This window comes from Phyllopteryx taeniolatus, chromosome 19 (assembly GCF_024500385.1).
Source record: "Phyllopteryx taeniolatus isolate TA_2022b chromosome 19, UOR_Ptae_1.2, whole genome shotgun sequence".
Lineage (NCBI taxonomy): Eukaryota > Metazoa > Chordata > Actinopteri > Syngnathiformes > Syngnathidae > Phyllopteryx > Phyllopteryx taeniolatus.
In genome coordinates this window covers 15,681,942-15,702,821 of record NC_084520.1, presented here as the reverse complement: position 1 = coordinate 15,702,821, position 20,880 = coordinate 15,681,942, and the positions used below count along the sequence as shown (strand labels likewise).

The 20,880-nt window shown below is 41.4% G+C and overlaps 3 protein-coding genes across 3 annotated transcripts; 2 read left to right on the top strand and 1 right to left on the bottom strand.

Moving 5' to 3' along the window:
* Window positions 1–20: 20 nt before the first annotated feature.
* mrpl10 (mitochondrial ribosomal protein L10) lies at window positions 21–3,746 on the bottom strand. The gene is made up of 6 exons (XM_061756053.1): window positions 3,633–3,746; window positions 2,876–3,048; window positions 2,413–2,577; window positions 1,879–2,023; window positions 923–1,200; window positions 21–158 (listed from the first exon to the last, which is right to left on the bottom strand). The coding sequence occupies exons 1-5, from the start codon at window positions 3,718–3,720 to the stop codon at window positions 989–991; spliced, it is 783 nt and encodes a 260-aa protein (XP_061612037.1). The 5' UTR covers window positions 3,721–3,746; the 3' UTR covers window positions 21–158; window positions 923–988.
* Window positions 3,747–3,949: 203 nt separating this feature from the next.
* pnpo (pyridoxamine 5'-phosphate oxidase) lies at window positions 3,950–7,626 on the top strand. The gene is made up of 7 exons (XM_061756766.1): window positions 3,950–4,330; window positions 4,809–4,933; window positions 5,640–5,739; window positions 5,817–5,870; window positions 5,934–6,062; window positions 6,133–6,203; window positions 6,368–7,626. Exons 1-7 carry the CDS (start codon window positions 4,148–4,150, stop codon window positions 6,528–6,530), a joined length of 825 nt encoding a protein of 274 aa, XP_061612750.1. The 5' UTR covers window positions 3,950–4,147; the 3' UTR covers window positions 6,531–7,626.
* Window positions 7,627–9,459: 1,833 nt separating this feature from the next.
* Window positions 9,460–20,236, top strand: LOC133469038 (glucagon receptor-like). The gene is made up of 14 exons (XM_061755586.1): window positions 9,460–9,599; window positions 12,024–12,113; window positions 12,888–12,990; window positions 13,108–13,218; window positions 13,682–13,803; window positions 15,479–15,585; window positions 15,798–15,954; window positions 16,201–16,360; window positions 17,590–17,650; window positions 18,305–18,374; window positions 18,453–18,544; window positions 18,663–18,801; window positions 18,879–18,920; window positions 19,735–20,236. The coding sequence occupies exons 2-14, from the start codon at window positions 12,054–12,056 to the stop codon at window positions 19,804–19,806; spliced, it is 1,296 nt and encodes a 431-aa protein (XP_061611570.1). The 5' UTR covers window positions 9,460–9,599; window positions 12,024–12,053; the 3' UTR covers window positions 19,807–20,236.
* The last annotated feature ends 644 nt before the right edge of the window (window positions 20,237–20,880 follow it).

The following is a 20,880-nucleotide window of genomic DNA, read 5'->3' as shown; positions in this document are numbered from 1 at the left end:
ATCCGCATTAGTGGGAATTACAGCAAGGCCTGCAGGGGAGCAGGTGGGAAATGTACGATACCCTCTTCACGCTTGTGCGCCTCAGATTAACGCGCACTAATCTGAGGATTAGCGGCCCAGGAGCCGTCATCGCTTGTGTGCTTGGTACTTAACGCCACCTACAGGGCACAAGGTGTAATCACAAATCCATTTTACCAGACACTTTATTCTGAATGCTCACTTTTGGCATTAAACTAGGTATCAATTTAACAACATGTTTATTGTTACGAGCATACTCAGAGATGTACTGTAGTTGATTAAAAGCAGATTTATTTATTTTTTGCGATACAGTGGTGATTTAAGATACAAATGACCCGATTTATGAATCTTTCGAGATTCGTACGGTCGCTCGGCCGTTGGTAGTTAGTTGTTTAGCGTAATGATGAATAATGTTAAACGCCATAGACGTGCTAACGACGAGCATCGGTGTCACGGTGTTATAACGAACAACATGGCATGACATGGCATTTCGCCACACATGTAGGCAGACAATATAACACAGGCATATGTTCGTTATCCTCTGCAAAGAAGGACTAATGTTACTACACCTTACTGAGAAGTGGTGACCGGCTTCATGTAGCTGTAGGAGCCACATAATATCCATTTAATGGAAGCAAAAAAATGGGGCAAAAACTGTTTAATTCTTTACATGCTATTTGCATGCTTATACTATTACTGAATGTTTTTATAAAGGCTGGAACGGATTCATGGCATTTCCATTCACTTCAATGGGGAAACATGATTTGAGATACAAGTGTTTTCATCGCCCAGCCTTAGTAGCTAATGAAGTGTCCAGAGAATGAGCATCACGATCATTAAAGTCACCCAAAAAACAGTCACAAAACTCCTTTAATGTAAATAACGATGACAAGATGATAAAGACCTTATTAAATCAAGGCAGCAGTCCAGTGTGCACGTTTGTCCTCAACGTCCCCGAACGGCGCTCGTCTCACGTGGCCTCCTCCGCTTCGGCCCGCTGCGCCACGTACTGCTGCAGCAGCGCCGTCAGGCGGGCGGGGTGTCGCTGCAGCAAGGAGCCGGTGTGCGAGGCCGGCGCGCTCAGACCGCCCACCAGCTCGCCCTGGACCACGGCGACTGACGGCAGCCTGGCGTAGCTCGCCACGCCTTGCGCGCTCAGCAGCGTGTTGTCGACGCACGCGCCTGTCGAGCACAGCAGCAGCGTGTAAAATAGACAATTTTATAATATTTGGAAACAATAGCTGCCAGGGTGACTGGGTCAGAATTTGTTGTTGACCAGTGTGATGATTATTGGTGCAGATATTCAGCATTTTGACGCATTTGGCATCTCCCTTTTTTCTTTTTTTTTTTTTAAATCCGACAGCCGATAAGAGATCAATTTAAAACTGGGTAAACTTTAAGGAAATATCCTCGGGACTCCCTGCACTTTTTGTTTGAGCTTTAAAAAAAAAAAAAAGGTAAATGAAAGAGTAACATTTAACATTTAACTTCATAAGAGATGCTGCTAAGCCTGGGAGAACAAAAATGTCTATTGTTTAAGATTTATAAAAAAGTAATATGTTGCAAATCTGAAAAGCTGATCAGTAAAGATACTTAAAGGCATTCAAGCATTGGACCTTGTATTATTCAAAGTTTTGAGGCCAATACTTTCCCTTGTACTGCAAATGAATATCGCTAATCAACCTCTTTGACTATCAATCGGGCCTGGGGAAAAAAAAAAACATCGGTCTATCTCTCATTCTAAGATTCATAATGAAATGTCACCTGAAAGCCCAATATCACTCACTTTTTGTGGGTTGCGTATATCCTCCTGCATGCAGCAAACTACTGCAAAGCGTGTAAGTAACAAATAGAAGGTACCTAGTAGAACCAGCTGCGGGCTGACGCGCAGCGTGGCCAGCATTTCCTTGACCTTGGGCTCTTTGCTGACGAACAGCACCGTGGGCCCGATGAACAGAGGCGCCATGTTGCCGTAGATGCTCTCGCCGAGGAACGAGCGCATCACCTGCACGCCAACACGTGCATACGTTAGATCAGAGTTTCCCAACCTTGGTTGAGCAAAGGCAGACATTTTACATGACAGAATTGTCACGGCACGCCAACAAACATAAAAAAAAGTATACAGGGCGTAATTCGTTCCGTGACCAAGCTTGCAACTTAATTTAATCGTCTAGCAAATCAATTTTCCCCAATGAAATGAATTCAAATACCATTAATCCAACCCAGTCCCCGCAAAAAAAAAAAATGTGTTACTTCTTTTTAATAAAGATAAAAATGGAATTGTTCTGTTTGTCACTGGCATAGTTAGATGAACAAAGATATGTTATTTGTAATGAATAAACACTCATATTCAGGCGTAAACGACCTAAACTGCAGTTGAGTCAATTTGTTTACCTGGTTGGGGAAGAACTTGACCTTAATGCCGTGCTTGTGGAACCTGTTCCTGAGCATCATCATGTCATTAGACCTGGAGCCGTTGTTCTGCACCACAGCGACCATCTTGCAGTCACGGAAGACCTCCTCCACGTCTCGCTTCAGCAGCCTCATCAAGGGGCTCTCCTGAACACAAGGAAACGATTTTGACACGTCCTCTTGATTGACAGCCTGTCGCTGCTCGTCTTGGATGTGACCACAACATTAGAAACATATAGGGAAGGCTGATTTGCCTTTTAATAAAATCTTTCTCCCCCCCCCCCCACAAAAATGCAATTTCCGATTTTAATCATTTTTGTCCGATTTGTATGCAGCTGGAATGAACTGTGTAATGACGCAGTTCATCAAACTCCCTCTGAAGCTTTTTAAAATATTGCCTAGTAAAACAAATGTTTCTTGTGATCATTGAAAGGCTTGTTGTTACCTCCTCCTGGACCACAGCGGTTTGGCATGGGTACGCGCCCGGGGGAGGAGTCGGTTTAGGGGGGATGTACTGTGTCACAGCCACCAGCTTCTTTTTGAGGATGTGCATCGGTTTCCTGTGGCGGGTGACAGCTTTGGAGCCGTGTCGAACGCTCTGTGTCACGGGGAGCCATCCTGGGAGGAAGACACAGCGTTGGTTGGCAAACTGGCAAAGGTGCAAAAATAAATATGCAAAGAAAAAAAAAAAACTAAATTCATACATCATAAATAAACCCTTCCTAGGCCACTGGAAAAGCAGTTTAACCCATGATGCATTGCAGCGATAAAAAAACAAACAAACAAAAAAAAGATTTTCCATTAACCGGAATATTTTTTCTTGTTTGTATTTATTTGTTTGTTCAATACGTTGTCATTATGCGACAGCAATTACGTAATTAACGGGACGCCTGAGTATTGTTAGAAAACATTTTTTTCTTTTTGACTGATGAGTGAACTACGAAGTCTATGGGATTGGGAAATATGGAATATGTGAATGATTCCAAACACCGTCGCATTTAGATCCCTTATTTTTAGAGTCCATTTCCAATATTAAACCGGCTAGCTTAGCAATCGCTTCACTTAAGAACATTAAATGTTAACTAAACACGCTCATCGGTTAGCAGCACCTTAGCAGTAACGTAGCGAACGCCGCTAATATTGGAAATTTAAACAAAATAATTGTTAACATACATGTTATCTATAATAAAAAGCTACATTACCTTTTTGGGATAATAATTTTCCACACAAGGTCGCCGCCATGTCTGACGGGTCAGCGGAAGTGACGCACAGTGCTCCCTTCAGAATCATGCTTACAAATGGAATTTTTAAATTGCACATTATTGTATTTATCAGTCATGTAATTAGCTGAACATGACTCATAAAAAGAAAATACAGGTAAAAATTCAATAACATTTATTTGTCTTCATCTCAATGCATTCCAACAATGTATTTTCCTCTTAGAAGCTCATCGGGACTGTTGAAACTGATCAAGACGATATTCCATGAACGCACCACGATGCATGGCTCAGCACGTTCTTTCGTGAACGTAACCACATTTAATAGTTTTCTATTCGCTTCATGTCATCATAAGCCTTCAGTTGAGTAAGAGACCATCGGCTATTAGGAAGGGGGGGGGGGGGGGGAAATATGAGTTATATATTAACATCGGTTACAAAACTTGCGTGATGTTTTTCCGTAAAAGGAGACACGCAGTTACGTCATATTGGCGACAGGTATGAGGCGGACGCTGTCATTGCGACCGATTGTATTATTATTGAGTGCAAATCGCGCTTCTCTTTTGCCTCCGACTTCGTGCGAACGAAGCGTCTTTGCACACTTTCTCGGCGGAGAGTCGACGCGTGACAGCTCCAGCATGGATCTCAGTGACATGAGGAAGAAGTACAAAGGAGACGAGGAGGTGAGCGTTGCAGGAAAGCTGATGCCATCGATAGATTACAATATCTCACGCAATGCCTGAATGCACGTGAAATTGACTTTTGAATTGTTGTGCGGAAGTGGTCTCAGGAGTGCCTGTTCACCCACCAAATGTGAGATTCAATAACCAAATAGTTATCTATTTCTGAAAGTGTAGCAAGCCATCCTGCACTGTGACGTAACAGTGTGGCTAATTAACATAATAACAATAACTGCCCTCACCCTGAAGTTCTCTTAGTTAATGACTTGGCAGCTAGGCTGGCCTAAATTCCTGAGCGAAGCACCACTTTGACTCACAATATCAAACCCACCAGGTAAGCAGAGCTGCAGTGTCAGCACAGAATGGCATGAGCTCGCTGTGTCACCAGTGCTCACTTGTGATATGGAGTGTGTTTAGTACATACGTGCACACTCTGATGACGATGACGAATGAATGTCACTCGCGACTGTGTTGACTTTAGTGTTTCGAGGAGGACCAGCTGACTTCTCTGGACCCAATCGAGCAGTTTGGAAGCTGGTTCGACGAAGCCACCAAGTGCCATCAGGTTGGCGAGGCCAACGCCATGTGCATCGCCACGGCAACCAAGTGAGCACCGGCCAAATCCTACATCATACGCAAGCTTTTCCTTCTTCCCTTCTTTAGCAATTGCCCTTTAATGGCACAAGATGGCCGCAAAGCACTCCCAAAAATGGGTTCTACGATATCTCCAGGAGTTATCGTTTACAGTGGCAAGGTACAGAGGGCAGTGTGTGTGCTCCAGTTAAAGAACACACAATCATGAAGTTACATAACGACTGTATTCGTCAGCTAAATTATTCTACACAAACCACCTTCGTCAGATAGCGTATTAGCCTAAATAATACGTCGGCAAAAGCTGACATTGGCAAACAAATATGGGCACTTTACACAAACGGTTGGAGTCATTAAACTCACCTTTTGACCTTTTAACACAATAATAAATGTTACTGAATACGAAGTCAACTAAATGGCTGTTAACAGGGGCGGATTTACTATTAAGCAAATTTTTTTGTATTAGTCTTAATCCATGCGCTTAAATACACGTCAAAATGCTGACTCTATCTTGCTTGTTTTGACATTTGCCGCTTCACTTCTCATGAAGTGGGCTCTTCCGTCTTTTCTGCGCATGTGCAATTCATTCAAAGGATGCCAACAAAACAGGACATATATATATAGATCTAGTCAGGCAAAGTGCATGCATGTTGAAAATCTACTTGAGTACACTGACACGGTATTTTTACTCGGTTACTTCCTCGCACTCACTGTGCGTCAGAGACGGCCGGCCGTCGGCCCGCATGGTCCTGCTCAAAGGTTACAGCGACTACGGCTTCCGATTCTTCACCAACTACGAGAGCCGCAAGGGAACGGAGCTGGTGAGTCGCGCTCGCTGTTTGACCTCCCACCTTTTGCGTCCCCCAACGTCAACGGTCACGCTGTCGTCCACCCACAGGAGAGCAACCCTCACGCTTGTCTCGTCTTCTACTGGGAACCTTTGAACAGACAGGTGAGACAACATCCACGTTTGCTTCTCTCTCTCGTGGTCTTCACTGGTTTCTGGCTTTTGTAGATCCGCATCGAGGGCGAGGTGGAGCGCATCCCCTACCAGAGCTCTCGCGATTACTTCCACTCGCGGCCAAAAAGCAGCCAGATCGGGGCGGTGGTGAGCCGGCAGAGCACGCCGGTTCCCGACAGAGACGTAAGAACAACCACAGCCTCCCAGCGCCAAACTCTTTGAAAAGTTCACTTTGTTCACGACGTCTTTTTAGTTCCTGAGGGGGAAGAACGCGGAGCTAGAGGAGAAGTACAAGGACACACAAGTGCCCTTTCCAGACTACTGGTGAGTATTTTCACAATAAAATCACTAAATGAAGAGATATTTGACATGTCTACCTCCTCCTTCTGCAGAAATTGCATTCTCTAGTTACATTTCATTGCCCTGATTTAATTTGACCCTTTCCCTTTGTCCTGTCCTCTTCTGTGTGTTCTCCTGTCGTCCGCTAGGGGGGGCTATGTGGTGAAGCCCCATCTGATAGAGTTCTGGCAGGGTCAGACCAACAGGCTACACGACCGCATCGTCTTCACCAAAATGGCCGCCGACGCCGAGCTGGGAGAGCATCAGCGGCGTGGCGAGGGGGGTTGGGTTTACCAGCGACTCTCCCCGTGAGCGCCGGACAGAACTTCAAAATCTTCATCCTGACTTAACTTGAGTGCTTGCCCCCCCCCCATCTAGTAATCCCCTGCCACAAATAGCAAAAAAAAAAAAAAAAAAAAACAAAGTCAGTAATTGACGTCCCCCCAAATGTTTTGAATTTCCATAAATTAATAGTTTAAACCACTACCTTGAAAAATACTTGGCTCTTAAAGTACCTTAACTACAAAATTATACACAGTTTGAACATTAACACCGTACTTAATGATTCAATAAAAATATATTGCACATGAGTTTTTGTTTTTTTTAATGTCAATATATGTTTGAGAACAAACTGTTTCACAATAGGAATTGCAAATTTATTGTCAAGTTAAATACAACTGAACTGTACATAAATGTACTGTCATGGATTAAAAAAAAAAAATAATACATATACATTATGCACTGTTTGATCATTTAATTCAGTGATTCTTTGGCATACCACTAGAGGGAGCCTGCGTAACGCTTCGAGAATCACTGGTCTCGATCGTAAAAATTCAAAACTTCTCATTTCAAACTGTTCTTAGAAAATTACCCTTAAAAATTAAAGTTTGAAGCATAGAATCATCTAAAAAAGTATTTATAACGAATTAAGATGATGACAAAACCTAATTGTTTCAAACTCATTTCATAACTCCACTAAAAATAAATTGCTTGCACTCAGTTTGATTTAAAAGGAAATGCAGCAATGCAATTGAAGTGCACATGCACATGCAGCGAAGACTCTGTAACTTCTGCTAACAACCCAGGCTAATCTTAGCCCCTCCCTGACATCTGAGTCGAGATGGATCAGTTGAGCATACCTCCTCGACACAAATTATTGCTTTCCTATTTCGACGGTGTTGGCGTTTTAGAAAGAGCACAAAAAAGTGTGCATTTTTCAGTGATTAGCTGCGGATAGCTTCGACAAAAAAAAATGGCAATGTGTGAACTGTGAATATCCATACATAATCCATACTGCCTGCAGCCATCCTGCATTTTAGTGCCCTTAAAAGTGCTGCTGATTGTGTCCATTGTGTGTATCTTATACAGATGTTTCATTTTTCATTAATAAATGAATGGTTTGTTAAGAGTGGTGTCTGCGAGCAAGTGATTCCCAAAGGCTGTGCCCTGAGAGATCATCCGGGTTGGACTGAATAATTATCCGAGTCAACTAATATATAGGTCAAAGGCACTCCAGAGATCCAAATATTTTATATGTACAAACGATAAGTCCAATTTTCAAAGCGCGAACCATATTAGCTCCGAAGGCTAAGCCAGTGGATGAATCAATAATAACTCCAAACTGAAATGTTCACGTTCACACAATGTTCACTTCAACTGCATTTGGTCTAACGCCAACATTTGATTCATTTTAGCAATAAAAGTCGAGTGCGTGTGCTATTGATTCAGTGACGTACAGTCACGTGGGACATCCAAAACTCCGAGTTCTGCTCTTCAATCCAATCTCAATGTTCCACGTACAAACACGAAGATGTAACTTACAATTGAGAACAATTGTCAACAAAACCTTAGCTGAAGTTCACATCAGTACCTGTTATGACGAAGCAATTTGACTGTCTTATCCGAACACAAGGCGACTCAAGGACTTGTCAGTGAATTCTTCTGAGAAATGCACTTACTGTTTTGCAAATGTCAAAGCTGATTCGAGAAATGTACCAAAGTGACTGAGGAAAAACTGTAAGGCCTTCGCACACTGCACTTGATTTTCCTGGTGTTGGTTTTCAGGGTGCCCCGGGACTAGCTTGCCCATATTTGGAAGTGGTTGCTTAGCGCCCTACCAGGAAGTAGCCTGCTGGCTTTCCCCACAAGTTTAGACATACAGTAGAATGCATGTCATTTCTCCTTCGTCCAAAAGCTCAGGACACTGGGGCACCGCATTTATTATTACTTCCTCTATTTTCTCCATGTTGTTTACCGACAAACGGCCGCCTTGCGCATCGACACTCGATGTGACACCGCCTTTTTTAAAAACCTGCTGAAATGTGTACGGCAGGGAGCGTTTTCATTAAGTGACTAAGCCACACATGCTCTTTTCCACCCCAGAAAAGAGCTGCAAATCGTTGGTATAAATGTTCCCACTCCACAGGTTATTTTCTTGTGTTTATCTCAAGGGGCACGGTAGGTGTGTTCAAATAGTCACCTGTTGTTTCACTGTTGCGACCTTTTCGAGTCGCTCGACTGTCGCTGTATCCAGCAAGCGTTATATCAGGATACGCACGGACGCAGGAGAAGCTTGTTCAAATTGTTTATTTGCAAGCACAGCCCAAAACAGAGTGAAAAATCTAATCTGGCATGAAGACATATGTGCACTAACAGCCTCTGAGAGGTTGTGCTCACTGCTCTCTGTCATCAATCTCGGCACGCCTGGCAATAAAATTGTTATTGAAGGACGAGAGTCAGCAGGGCTGACCAATCTCTTGGCGTCATCGTGGCTGTGAGTTTAGCAGCATACTTTGATTCAGAACCGATCTCGTGGATAATCCTTGGAAATGGATTCAACACTGCAAAAAAAAAAAAAAAAAAAAAGGCAGTGATACACTGCTTGTTCATGCTATTGGTCAATATAAACCCGCACAACTCAGTTGAAAAAGAAAAATTGAAATCTTTTTGGAAGGGCAAGTAAAAACTGTACTGTGAAATGCATGCAAATGCAAGGACAAACAAAATCTTGGATTCGAACATGTACTGTCCCCCCCAGCCCCCCCCCCCCCCCCCTCCCTAAAAGTGGTCTAGGACCGCCACTGTCTACTACTACTACTATCTTTCTGAAAGTCCGAAAATAATATATATATATATATATATGGAAACTATTATTTGTATATGAATCCAGAGTTGACGTTTGTATTTGTGTGACGCAAATCACGACGCGAGCGGAGGTGAGGACACCTCGGCACCGGAGCACGCGAAGGAAGGGAGGAAGCTCGCCTCTTCCCACGGGGGACGTTAGATACAGAAAGAAAATGTCATTAGCGAGCTCTGCATGCAGCTTCCTTGTGTCAGGCAACAGCACAACACGGCAAGTTTTCCACGCGCCATTTACCTGTAAGTCTGCTCTTTATTTTTGTTCAACATTTTTTTTTTTTTTCAATTTTTTTTTTATTATTATTATTATTATTTTTTTTTTTTACACGGAAAAACTGTTTCGGTCGAAGGATGAAGAAGAATGTGGAATTGAATTGCATTAGTTGGACAGATAGGTGTTTTATCCATCCACAAGGGAATGCACCGTTCCATTAGTCTCCACAATCAAATGATCATAACATATCAGAATAGTACAAATAGAGCTTAAAAAGGTGAACAAATATTCAACATATAATCTATAGAAGTCTTTAAAAAAATATATATACAGAATTGAAATAAGGCACAACTCCACAATTCAGGTGCAGAGGGAGAAAGAATTGTTCAAATGAATAGGTATAGGTATGAAATAAGTAACAGAATAAATCCATGTTTCAAGCAATAGCTGCATGAATTCAATTTGGAGTAACAGTTTGCTGCCTAGCTTTTTTTCCAGGTAAAGTTCCCCGAAAGAAATGGGCATTTAAAGTGGATTACCTTGACTAAGTGTCATAAAATCATACAGAACAACTACTATAAAACAGCTATGGTGAGCTTTGAAAAAAAAAATAGATACTAGCAAAGATGGATACAAGCATTTTTTTTTTTTTTACTGTCAAATTTCTCTATTATTATTTACAATCTGTCTTATTTGCTTTGACTGTTCAATGAATATTCTAAAATGTAGATATTGACCAAATGAGTACCTACTTCTTACAGCAAACAGCACGAGTTTGTGCCCATTAATGGGGACAATTTGGAGAGACTACATACATGTTTGGATTTCAATAACCACTTCATACAACAAAGAGCTCGTACGAAACTATGTTTGATGTTTGTTTTATTTTTTTTGTGACGGCGACCTCTTGAAAAGCAATTTTTGCCCTCTGTGCGTTCCACATTTATGGAGGACTGATAATAAACTGGAATCGTACCGAAGCATTTCACGGCAGAGTAGCCCCCTGCATCCTTTCCTTTTTGATGCCAACACTCACTCGATGCCCACGAGAGATGATTGTGACGGCCCGCCGACCTCTGCCTATCACGGAAGATCATATCAAGTCCCATGACGAAAGCAAAAAGCAGACAGAATACTCATCTTGTAAAGAAGTCTGATGAACGCAAGGACAAAGCGCAAAATGCTTTTAGTGTTGTACTTACCGCTGATATGCGGACTTCAGTGTCCACAGAGGCGCATACATCGTGTTGTTTATTTTTTTGTTTTGTTTTGTTTTTGGAGACAAAGAAACGCGGATGTAATGAAGAAACTGTTAGCTCGACCTTAGGGCCTTCTGCTTCCGGGACCAAACCACAGTCCTGCTCCGTCAGTAGACCTTATTCATAGGAATACCTCGCGTAGAGGTGGTTAAATAATTACAAATGTTGCCAGTGATGTTTCCATAAATTGCGGCACACTAAAAAGAGAGAGCTTTTAGCTTCTGGTCATGTATTTACAGCAGTGGCTTAACAAGTGAAAAGGTGCCTTGGGTTGAAAACAACTCTTATTGTTTCTTGCGCATTTGCTTTCAAAGGATGTGGACAAAAGGGGAATGTCTCCGAGGGACATGAGGCAGATGTAATTTATAATTGCAACACAGTGTTGACGAGAATGTCTCAAGATACAGTATATAGTCTATAGGTATGCCAGTGAATGCTTTATGAGAGTGCGTTTGCGTTCGAGAGGTTCTGGAATTATTTTTACGTCCGCATATTATTCGCGAGCTCAAAATCGGTTCGACTTGCCGTCGTCTCTGAAGTTAGGCCGATTTATTAAGTCGACGTCATTATTTTTCCATTTGCAGCTCAAACTACGGCGCCATCATTCAAAATTGCAAGGATGCCGTATCATGTTTATGAGGAACATTTTGTTAGTCTTATAGCATAATTGCCAGAGTCATTTTTATCTGACTGTCCCAATTATCAATAAAACCTACCAATTGGCACTTTCTTAAGATTGTGCCATTTTAGAGCTTTTCCATTTCTTAAATGATTTCTCTTGCACTGTACATTTTCAGCTGACTTTTCATTTTCTGTACATTGGTTTTAAATGTCTTTTTGCTGTTTTTCAATGGAAAACACATTGAGTTACCTTTTTTTCTTTATGTCTGTGTAGATTTTCAGTCAGTCAGGTCATGGCTATCCACTAAGATAGAATTGAGGCAACTGGGCGCTTGTGTGTTGATATATATATATATATACACTATCACAAATGGTGCAGCAACACATGTAGACAGACCACATATCAATAATCACTGGCATGTTTTCTTTATACTTTGCAAAAAGAAAAGACAAAAAAAACCGACTAATATTACTGCAGCTTGCTGGGTCACTTACGGTAGTAGTTATGTGGACTGCTGGCACATGAAGTCTCTTGAAAACTATGATGCAAATGTGTGCTTTGTCCTTCAGGGTGCAGCGGCGAAGAACACATCAATCACAATGGGTAGAACAAGGGACATCATGGCCACGATATGGCTGCTGCTTGTCAAACTACCCATGGTTAGTTGGTTTCCCCCCGTTTGCGCGGAACCGATTCGTTGACGAGTTGACTTGCCAGCTTTAGTACTCCGCACGAAAGCTCGAAGTTGACTAACTGCTGATCATATTTTGGGCAACTTGTCTTCCAATCAGCCAATTTACAGAGGATTTTCAACTGGAATCAAAACCCATCTGTGCCATTAATCTTTGCAACATGAAAGTCACTCCATCGCCCAGCTCCTTAATGATCTTGTTAACCAGGTCTATTTTTGAAACTAATTCCACGTTGAAATGTAAATGACGACCGGCTTCCTCGCACTTTGCCCCACTTCACATCTTTTCAACGGACACTTGACACACTCCAACTATAACTGTAACGTAATTGTGACCGATCGAAACGATAGAAGGATTTCACCTCGGACAAATTACGTCACTTTTGCCGTCCGTATGTCTGGAGTTTCTTATTGCAGATATCTACAATTCAGTCGTACAACATCCGCTAGTGAATTACAACTATCTGCAACTGAATTGTTAGACATCTGTCACTCCCGGTTGAGATACCTTCATCATCAACAGCATTTTGACTATTCATAATTTCACCTCATGAAAACATAACTTTATCTGACTTTTCAATGCAATATCTTGAATTGAGTTCAATTAAAGATTGTGTTTTACTTCCCTAAAAGTGGCTCGCCAACTTATGCCGATCCCAGAGTGACAACAGTTGAGACCCACCGGTCTATACCAAGGTTTTAAATATTACGTGAAAAATGAAAATACTTTTGAAAATCACAGATTGGCATGGCCAGCGGGAAAGTGCTAGAGGAAACCTATCACAAGTGGCTGCAGTATAAGGACGACTGTTTCAAGATGATTGAAAGCGAGCCACCGCCTCAAGGTATGGAGACGTTTGGCTTATCTCGTAATGAAAGATCACGAAGTACGGAGCCGGTGAAATGTCGCTTCGAAGGGAACGCAAATGAACCTGTTCCTTCTTATTGTGTGGCCTTCCCAGATGGCTTGTTTTGCAACAGGACGTTTGATAGATACGCCTGCTGGCCAGATACTCCCGCTGGTTCTCTCGTCAACATCTCCTGTCCTTTCTACCTGCCCTGGTATGATCACGGTATGAAATCGGAAATATTGTTTGTGCATATGGTAAGCAAAACAATGGATGACTCATTTGTACTTCTCTATTCATTATTTGTTGACACAATTGAGACAAAGTGGCCAACAAAATTTGTTTTACAAGTTCGATACAGTAACATTTGAACAGTTAATAGTTTTACAGAGGTAATATTATTACAGTGTGCACCCCCCCCGACGCCACAGTGCCCTGAGCGTTTGCCTATTTCACCTAATGGGCGAGTTGGCCCTGCTGAACACGGTGAGCAATTATCTGAGACGTAGACTGTTAAACGAGGCAGCCAATGAAAGGGATACTAATTATTTTCTTTCTCAGGAACCATATTTGCTGGCAGAAAGACGACTTAAATAACATTATTTATAGGGTCAGACGAGGCACACTTGGACGTCATTACAGGTTGAAAGTAATGGGTTTTTTTTTTCTTCCTCCTCTTTTCATCCAGTGTCACACGGCGTGGTGCAGCGGCAGTGCGGCACCGACGGCCTTTGGGAGCGTGACGATGACGGCCACGTGTGGAGGGATAAGTCCCAGTGTGAAGAGGACAAAGAGGTCACATCTCAGGAGGTATGACACCCTCATCGGGGGGTGTCTTGAGATACGAGTTTAAGCCGTTCCGTGACCACACTTGTTTCTCAAAACAGTTGTATGTCAAAATTCAAGTAATCCTTTCCAGACCCCTGGAAAAAAAACCACACCAAAATACATTGTTTTTACTTTTGTTTGTACTTACTTTTACTGTCTTATCGGTGAGGACAAATAACCTTATGGACCCTATGCTGGATATCAAGGATATTGAAGAAATGCAAACGTCATGTCAAGGCAGTTGAGTATAGAATATGAAATAGAAAGGCATTATTGTTATTTTATGGACAGATGCAATGAAATTGGAGTGCCTGCTGCTCCTATAATGTCAGAGCTGCAGTTAGTGGCGGGGGGGGGGGATGATGGAACTACAGTATTTATGGCAAATTGAGTACGTACAGGAGCATGAAAAGCCAACAAAGGCTGAAGTCCTGTCATTGCCCCAGTAAGTCATATACTAGAGTGTGCGTATACGACATACCGCTGCAGTAGCTCTCACTCAACAAAAGTCAATACAGCGTCATTATTTTCATTATTGTAGCGTCAAAACGGAAGAAATAGCATCGCTGCGGCCGTTTAGGGAACGTTTTGCTGTGAGTCATCAGTCTTTCTTTTACGGTTGCAAACGGGTAAAAACTTTCCGGTTAGTTTCTGGTAATTTTTTGTTAAATTTCCATGGGACGTTAAGTCAGGTTGTTTTGGAAAGGTATCATATTCAAGCACGAGTTTCAATATTTTTCTTGGCATCCATGTCCATGTCCATGTCATCAGATTTATTTGTAAGTAGATCAAAATTTGATTTATTGTTAATAATACAATAAAAAAAAATGGTAAACACAGATGTGCATTTTTTAAAATTTTATTTATTTCATTAAATAATTGGTGAATTAATTGTATTGTAAGTCATATAGGTGAGAAGAACGTGACCCCTGCTGAAGGGACAATTACAATTTAGTTTCTTGGTGTATTGTTTTGCATGCTGGTGGAGAACGGCAAGGACAATTCGAAGAGCCCGTGACTGAGTGACAGTCACATATCATTTGCAGCACTGAAGTAGTGACCTGGGGTCTCAAATCCCGAGCGGACCACCTGATGCTACGCTGCAATTGTGTAGTTGATGGGGGGGGGGGGCGCTGGCTAAAACTCTGAAAGTTTTAATGGCTATAAAGTGCCTTTGATGTCCTCATAATAATGAAACTCTGGGGTCTTATTATACTGTCAGTGGCCAAACATTTGCAAACATACCAGTGCAACGATAAGTCTCTTAAAATACGTTTCCTTAATTTCATACATCAAAATATAGATTTCCTCAAAATGAAATTGCTGTCCATCCTGTCATTATGGGGCAAGTGCCCCTCAAAGATACCCTCAGTTGTTTTCAGTGACACCAATACCAGCATTTGTCTTTCTTCAATGGCAACCGAAAAAAATGGATATAGTTACACAATAAATATTTTGATTTATGGCTCTCATCATATTATGCATACAGTTGGATATTGTCAAGCTCAACATGTCCAACCCTGTTATCGGGAAATACTGTATCAACTGGTTTCAAAAGAAATTCACGATATAGCACGTAATTTCTCCTGTATATTGATGATATTGACCCATAAAGATGTCACGTGATTGGTGTGGATTTTGCGTGCATGTCTTTCAGATGTGGATCCAAAAAATGATGTTGAGCTTCAGGACGTTGTACACCGTGGGCTATTCCCTGTCGCTCTTCTCTCTTGTTACTGCTCTTGTCATTCTGCTGAGCTTTAGGTAAACCATCAAAGACATTTTCATCGTACATCTTTCTTTGTCTTGTTGCAATATAATCAAAAACTAATACTTAAAAGCCTCAACAGCAGAGTGTCATAGTCGTTAACCACTTACAGGCCCAAAATGTAAAAAAAAAAAAAAAAAGGAGAATAGTAGAATAATTTAAAAATGATAGGCTTTGTGAAATAATATTGGAATTTTTTCTTGGAAAGGAAACTGCATTGCACACGGAACTACATCCACGCCAATCTCTTCCTGTCCTTCATCCTGCGAGCCGCATCTGTCATTGTTAAGGACGCCATGCTGGAACGCCATTGGGGACGTGAAATTATGAAAACGACGGACGTGAGCAATATGCTCAGCCATCAGGTGGGTTTCGCTTCTCGACATTGGTCGCCTCGTCATAACAACTAAGACGTATGTATGTTCAAATTTGAACCCCTTTCACTTCTGACAGCAATGAAAATGCCCAAATTGTAAAAAATGTTTTTAGCGATTACGATTTAATATGTAGTTCATAAATTGATACCTAACATTGTGGGCCCGGTTGAACATGAAGAGTGTGCATGAGTTTAGACTGGGTGTTCTGTAATATGTGGCTTTCTGTTTCATCAGGCTGCTATTGGCTGCAGGATGGCACAGCTTCTGATGCAGTACTGTGTGCTCGCCAACCACTACTGGTTCTTTGGAGAGGCCATTTATTTGTACTCTGTGCTAATATCCTCAGTGTTCATCGACAGTAACAAATACTTGTCATACATCTGTTTAGGCTGGGGTAAGCCGGTGCCGTTGGCGTTTTTTCTAGAGCCTGATTACTTTGAATATAATCCGTCAGACTGCGCGATGAAATTAACTTCCATTGTGAATCAAGGAGGTTGCAAAAAATATATATATACATATATCGACCGCATTCATCGGTTAGGCCACTTATTTCGTGTTTCGGTGGTGGATCCGTGCGTTTGGTAAGTGGGTCTTCCACAGCGGGGGCGTACTCAACTTAAGCCACCTCGTAAAACCACCCCCGATGACGTCCCAATTGTAGAAACCATCTGCTAGGCAAAACCCTCTGAAGCAGTTCTGAATCAATATTTACCTAATGACAAAAAATACATAAATAAATAAATCATACTCACCAGAGATTCTTGTTATTAAATGTGTTATAATGTTGTTACAGATGTGTTTTGCTAGTCAAAGTTGGCTGTAACAACGTTTGCGCTGACCAACCAGAGGACAGCAAAATGCTGACATCATCAAAGGCTAGTGCTCTGGCCCTGTGAGGACAATTTTGAAATCTGGTTAAAGAAACAGTTACATTGCAAATACTGTACGGCAGGGGTGTCAAGCTAATTTTTGTCGTGGGCCACATTGTAGTTACGGTCTCCCTCAGCTTGCCGTTATGACTGCGAAACCATAAAAATGCTTAAATCACCTCATCATATTATTAGATGTACACAACAAATTGATGAGTAACTAGTAACTAGATGAATAACTAGATCATATTTGCCCAACTATTGTTCATGTTACTATAAAAGGTGTTTGATTGCAAAAAAAAAAAAAAAAAACTTTCAATATCTCAAGGTTATTATTTACTAAATGACAATTGAAAGTTTTGTTACAGATTTTAGTAAGTATCATGGAAGTTGACGGACGTGATATGCGTTCGCGGGCCACATAAAATGATGTGGCGGGCCAGATCTGACCCCCGGGCCTTGAGTTTGACACCTGTGCTGTATCGTAGGCTGGCACTTCTGATTTTGAATGCCCTGTGCAGATTAGATTGACACGGCAACACGTTGAGGCTGAAATTCTATTGGATAAAAAAATTGTACTGGAAGCAGTGCAGCCAAGACAAACACGATGAAATGAATAGACTCGACCTTTGGGAATTATTTAATCCAATTTCATGGCACAAATATTAGAATTTAGTTTGTAAATGTAGGTGAGCGCTTCTGATCGTCTTGACCGCCGGGCTCAAGTTTCAAAAGCATGTTGTTTTTGTTTTAGGAGCCCCACTTCTCTTTGTCATTCCCTGGGTCGTGATGAAGATACTGAAAGAAAACAAAGAGTAAGTGTGTCCACTATGTCAAAGTGCAGGAGATCTGGACAGCAGAGCGGATAATCGTTCAAATAGACACAAGCATGAAATTTGGTACATATACTCTTCAATTCCCACTCTTTTCAAAAATTTCGCTGGCTACGCAAAATTCTGAGATGACTAACGCCAAAGAATTTTTTTTCCCCTTTTTAAGTTGTGACCTAGAGATTGTGGAGACGTTTGTCATCAATGTTATGTACAGGCTGCAGCTCAAGAACTATAATGACTAAATACATGATTTTGGTCCCAAAATGTCTGCAATAGCCATATTTATATTCAACTTGACTACATTTCTATAGCAATACATCAATATTTTCAAAGTTATGGCTCATAAACCTATTTTTGCTCTCCAGAGTCTAAGAGGATGCTATGCCGGATGCTGTATCTCAAGAACTGTAATAGATACAGACACCAAAAGGCACCAAAATATCTGCAATACCTGACTTTATATTGAATTTTAGTACATTTATGGGTCTTTAAAATCAACGCTATTTCAAGTTATAGAGAAAAAAAAACAAAAATGTTTCGGCAACGAACCATTTTGGATTTTTTCTTTCACGTATCTGCTCCCCTAACCATAATCCCCGTGAGGCTGGGTGGTAATAATAGCCTCCTTATTCTCAGATGTTGGGCTGTCAATGAGAACATGAACTACTGGTGGATCATTCGTTCCCCAATTCTTCTCGCTTCGCTTGTAAGTATGATATTTGGTTATTTTTGGACCCCCTCGTGTCACGCAAAAAGTTCATGTTTTTTTGCGCCCCAACTACAGATCAACTTTCTGATTTTCGTGAAGATTCTGAAGGTTATTCTATCCAAACTGCGAGCCAACAACCAGAGTGATTACTCTGGTTACAAACGTCGGCAAGTTATCACACATTCAATTTTCATAAACCGAAGAAGAAGATGTCAAAATGAATAGCATGTTGCGGCTGCTCTGAACTGTGGCGCTGTTTGATTTGTATTTTTTTTTTGCAATTAGGCTCGCCAAGGCGACGCTGACACTCATTCCCTTGTTTGGCATCCACGAAGTCATTTTCATCTTTGTAACGGATGAGCAAACCACAGGGGTTCTGCGCTACTGTAAAGTTTTTTTCACACTTTTTCTCAACTCATTTCAGGTGGGTTGAATAAGATCACCATGGCTGCGTTTGACTTCTTATATAATCAAAATAGTGACAAAAAGTCATCTTTGCAGGGTTTCCTGGTGGCGGTTCTCTACTGCTATGCAAACAAAGAGGTTGGTTTTTTTCATCAATGGTCATTTCTTTTCTTTTTTCTGTTCACATGTAGAGAGCCATGCATACTAGTAGCATTATATGAAATGAGACCTAAATATTGGTGCTGTCAGGCGGAATCCTTGCAGCTCCAAAATGACTACTTTTCAGGAAATTGAAAAAAATAAAAATGAACTATATACCATTGCACGCCAACGTCAGCACCACCCCAAAATCATGTTCAATTGCTAATCTAATTTAATACGCTAAAAAACATCCCCATCTTCAGTGCTTTCTTCTGCACCGCTTCCTTTATTACCTAAATTAATATCCAGACTTTCAATCTTGAGGAGACATAATGCCGCACAGCTCCTGCAGAGTGAGGGAAACAGGCAGACTTTTATGCCACTTCTCATAAAGTTACAATGTTTTGGCGAATTAATAGATTCATTCTCCGGCTATTTTCAACACATTAAGTTGGGTAGTAATACATTAGTAAAGACATTACTTTTGCTGAGACTGTGTATCCGATTTTCTTTCAGTCATGCCTTTTCTTGAGAAGTACCCGTTTTTTTAGTGCTTTATTTGACAGAACCTATTTCATCAACAGGGTACCTGAAATGCCCAAATACAACATGATTAAAAACTTTGATAACTACCGAGTACGTACGACAAATTTGATTCACATATCTCATCAATTGCTTTGATAATACATTGTTTCCAGACTTTGTTGACACCCGGTGCAATATTATCCTGTACGTCCCTTGTATTCCTTAATACAGAATTGTATGAATTTACATAACCGGCAGCAATAACACTTTTGACTTTTGTCTATAGGTGAGGATGGAGTTGAAGAGGAAAATGCGTAGCTGGAGGACAAAAGCACAGATGCTATGTTGTGGACAGTGACTAGCCGGTGTTGACACCTGCATGGACACTTTTTCTATTGCCACAGCGCCAGAGCACAAAAGGTCCACAGAGCGCGCAATGAGGGCAGTGGCCGACGCCTGGCCCGCTCCCAACAGTTCTCAGCTTTTTCGGCGTTAGTTTCAGGGCACTCCCCTTTGCCACGAGGCCGCGCCGCTGCCCTTTCCCGCAGCGACGACGGGCGACGCCACCCTGCAGCGTGCAGATGGCGATGACGCGGCGGTGGCATCGTCGGCAGCCGTGCAGGTGTCGTTCCAGATTCATCTTCAAGACCCAGTGGAGTTACTTCCACATGTTGCTGATATAGCATCAGACTGATGACCGGATTTATGGTTCATTTCAAAATATGGTGTTTTTTTTTTTTTTTGTGTGTAAAACTGTCAGTCATTGTGATGTAAAATGTCCTGTTGTCACTGTGGATACGTTATTGTGATAATATATATATTTATCAAACCCTTATAATTGTTGTGTCAGTGAGTTAAATGAAACATTTGATTTGGTAATATTTTAATATTTTAATGCTGGTCGAAGCGGTTCATACATTATTGGGTGCATCACAATTATGTATTATTGCGGCAGTTTATCTTGTGTTTTAAATGTCAGTTTACAGCAAGGATAGGCAAAGGTAGATAGGCAGATATGGCCTGGTGACCGATCCGGGACTTCCAACAATATTGCCTGCGTTCAGAATCACTCCCTATCCACTACATGGAACACTTTATACTGAGTTTGCCGTTTTGTAGTGCTGTACAAATGTGTAGTGAGCATAGGTTCTCCCGTATATCAGTGGTTCGCAGACGTTTTACACCTACTACCGCCTCACAGTTTGAACATCAACACGGTGCTTCAATATAGGAAAATATATTTCCCATATGAGCTAAATAAATTCAGCTAAATTCTAAAAGATTAAATGCAAATGTATTGGACTTGAAAGTTAAATACAACTGAACTGTACTTAGCAAAAATGTACAGTACAGGATGAAAAAAAACTAAGCAACTTTAACATCATGCATAGTTTGAACATTTAATTTAGTGATTCATTTGTGTACCACTAGA

What these genes read in the sequence shown, in the direction of transcription:
- mrpl10 (XM_061756053.1), bottom strand. Translation starts at nt 3,720, where the DNA reads ATGATTCTGAAGGGAGCACTGTGCGTCACTTCCGCTGACCCGTCAGAC. An exon ending in TCAAGTTCTTCCCCAACCAG is followed by an intron (nt 2,024 to 2,412) that starts GTAAACAAATTG and finishes GTTGGCGTGCAG; the next exon opens with GTGATGCGCTCGTTCCTCGG. An exon ending in CCCGCAGCTGGTTCTACTAG is followed by an intron (nt 1,201 to 1,878) that starts GTACCTTCTATT and finishes TGTGCTCGACAG; the next exon opens with GCGCGTGCGTCGACAACACG.
- pnpo (XM_061756766.1), top strand. Translation starts at nt 4,148, where the DNA reads ATGAGGCGGACGCTGTCATTGCGACCGATTGTATTATTATTGAGTGCA. An exon ending in GCCGCAAGGGAACGGAGCTG is followed by an intron (nt 5,740 to 5,816) that starts GTGAGTCGCGCT and finishes GTCCACCCACAG; the next exon opens with GAGAGCAACCCTCACGCTTG. An exon ending in GGGAACCTTTGAACAGACAG is followed by an intron (nt 5,871 to 5,933) that starts GTGAGACAACAT and finishes TGGCTTTTGTAG; the next exon opens with ATCCGCATCGAGGGCGAGGT.
- LOC133469038 (XM_061755586.1), top strand. Translation starts at nt 12,054, where the DNA reads ATGGGTAGAACAAGGGACATCATGGCCACGATATGGCTGCTGCTTGTC. An exon ending in AAGCGAGCCACCGCCTCAAG is followed by an intron (nt 12,991 to 13,107) that starts GTATGGAGACGT and finishes TGGCCTTCCCAG; the next exon opens with ATGGCTTGTTTTGCAACAGG. An exon ending in ATACATCTGTTTAGGCTGGG is followed by an intron (nt 16,361 to 17,589) that starts GTAAGCCGGTGC and finishes TTTTTGTTTTAG; the next exon opens with GAGCCCCACTTCTCTTTGTC.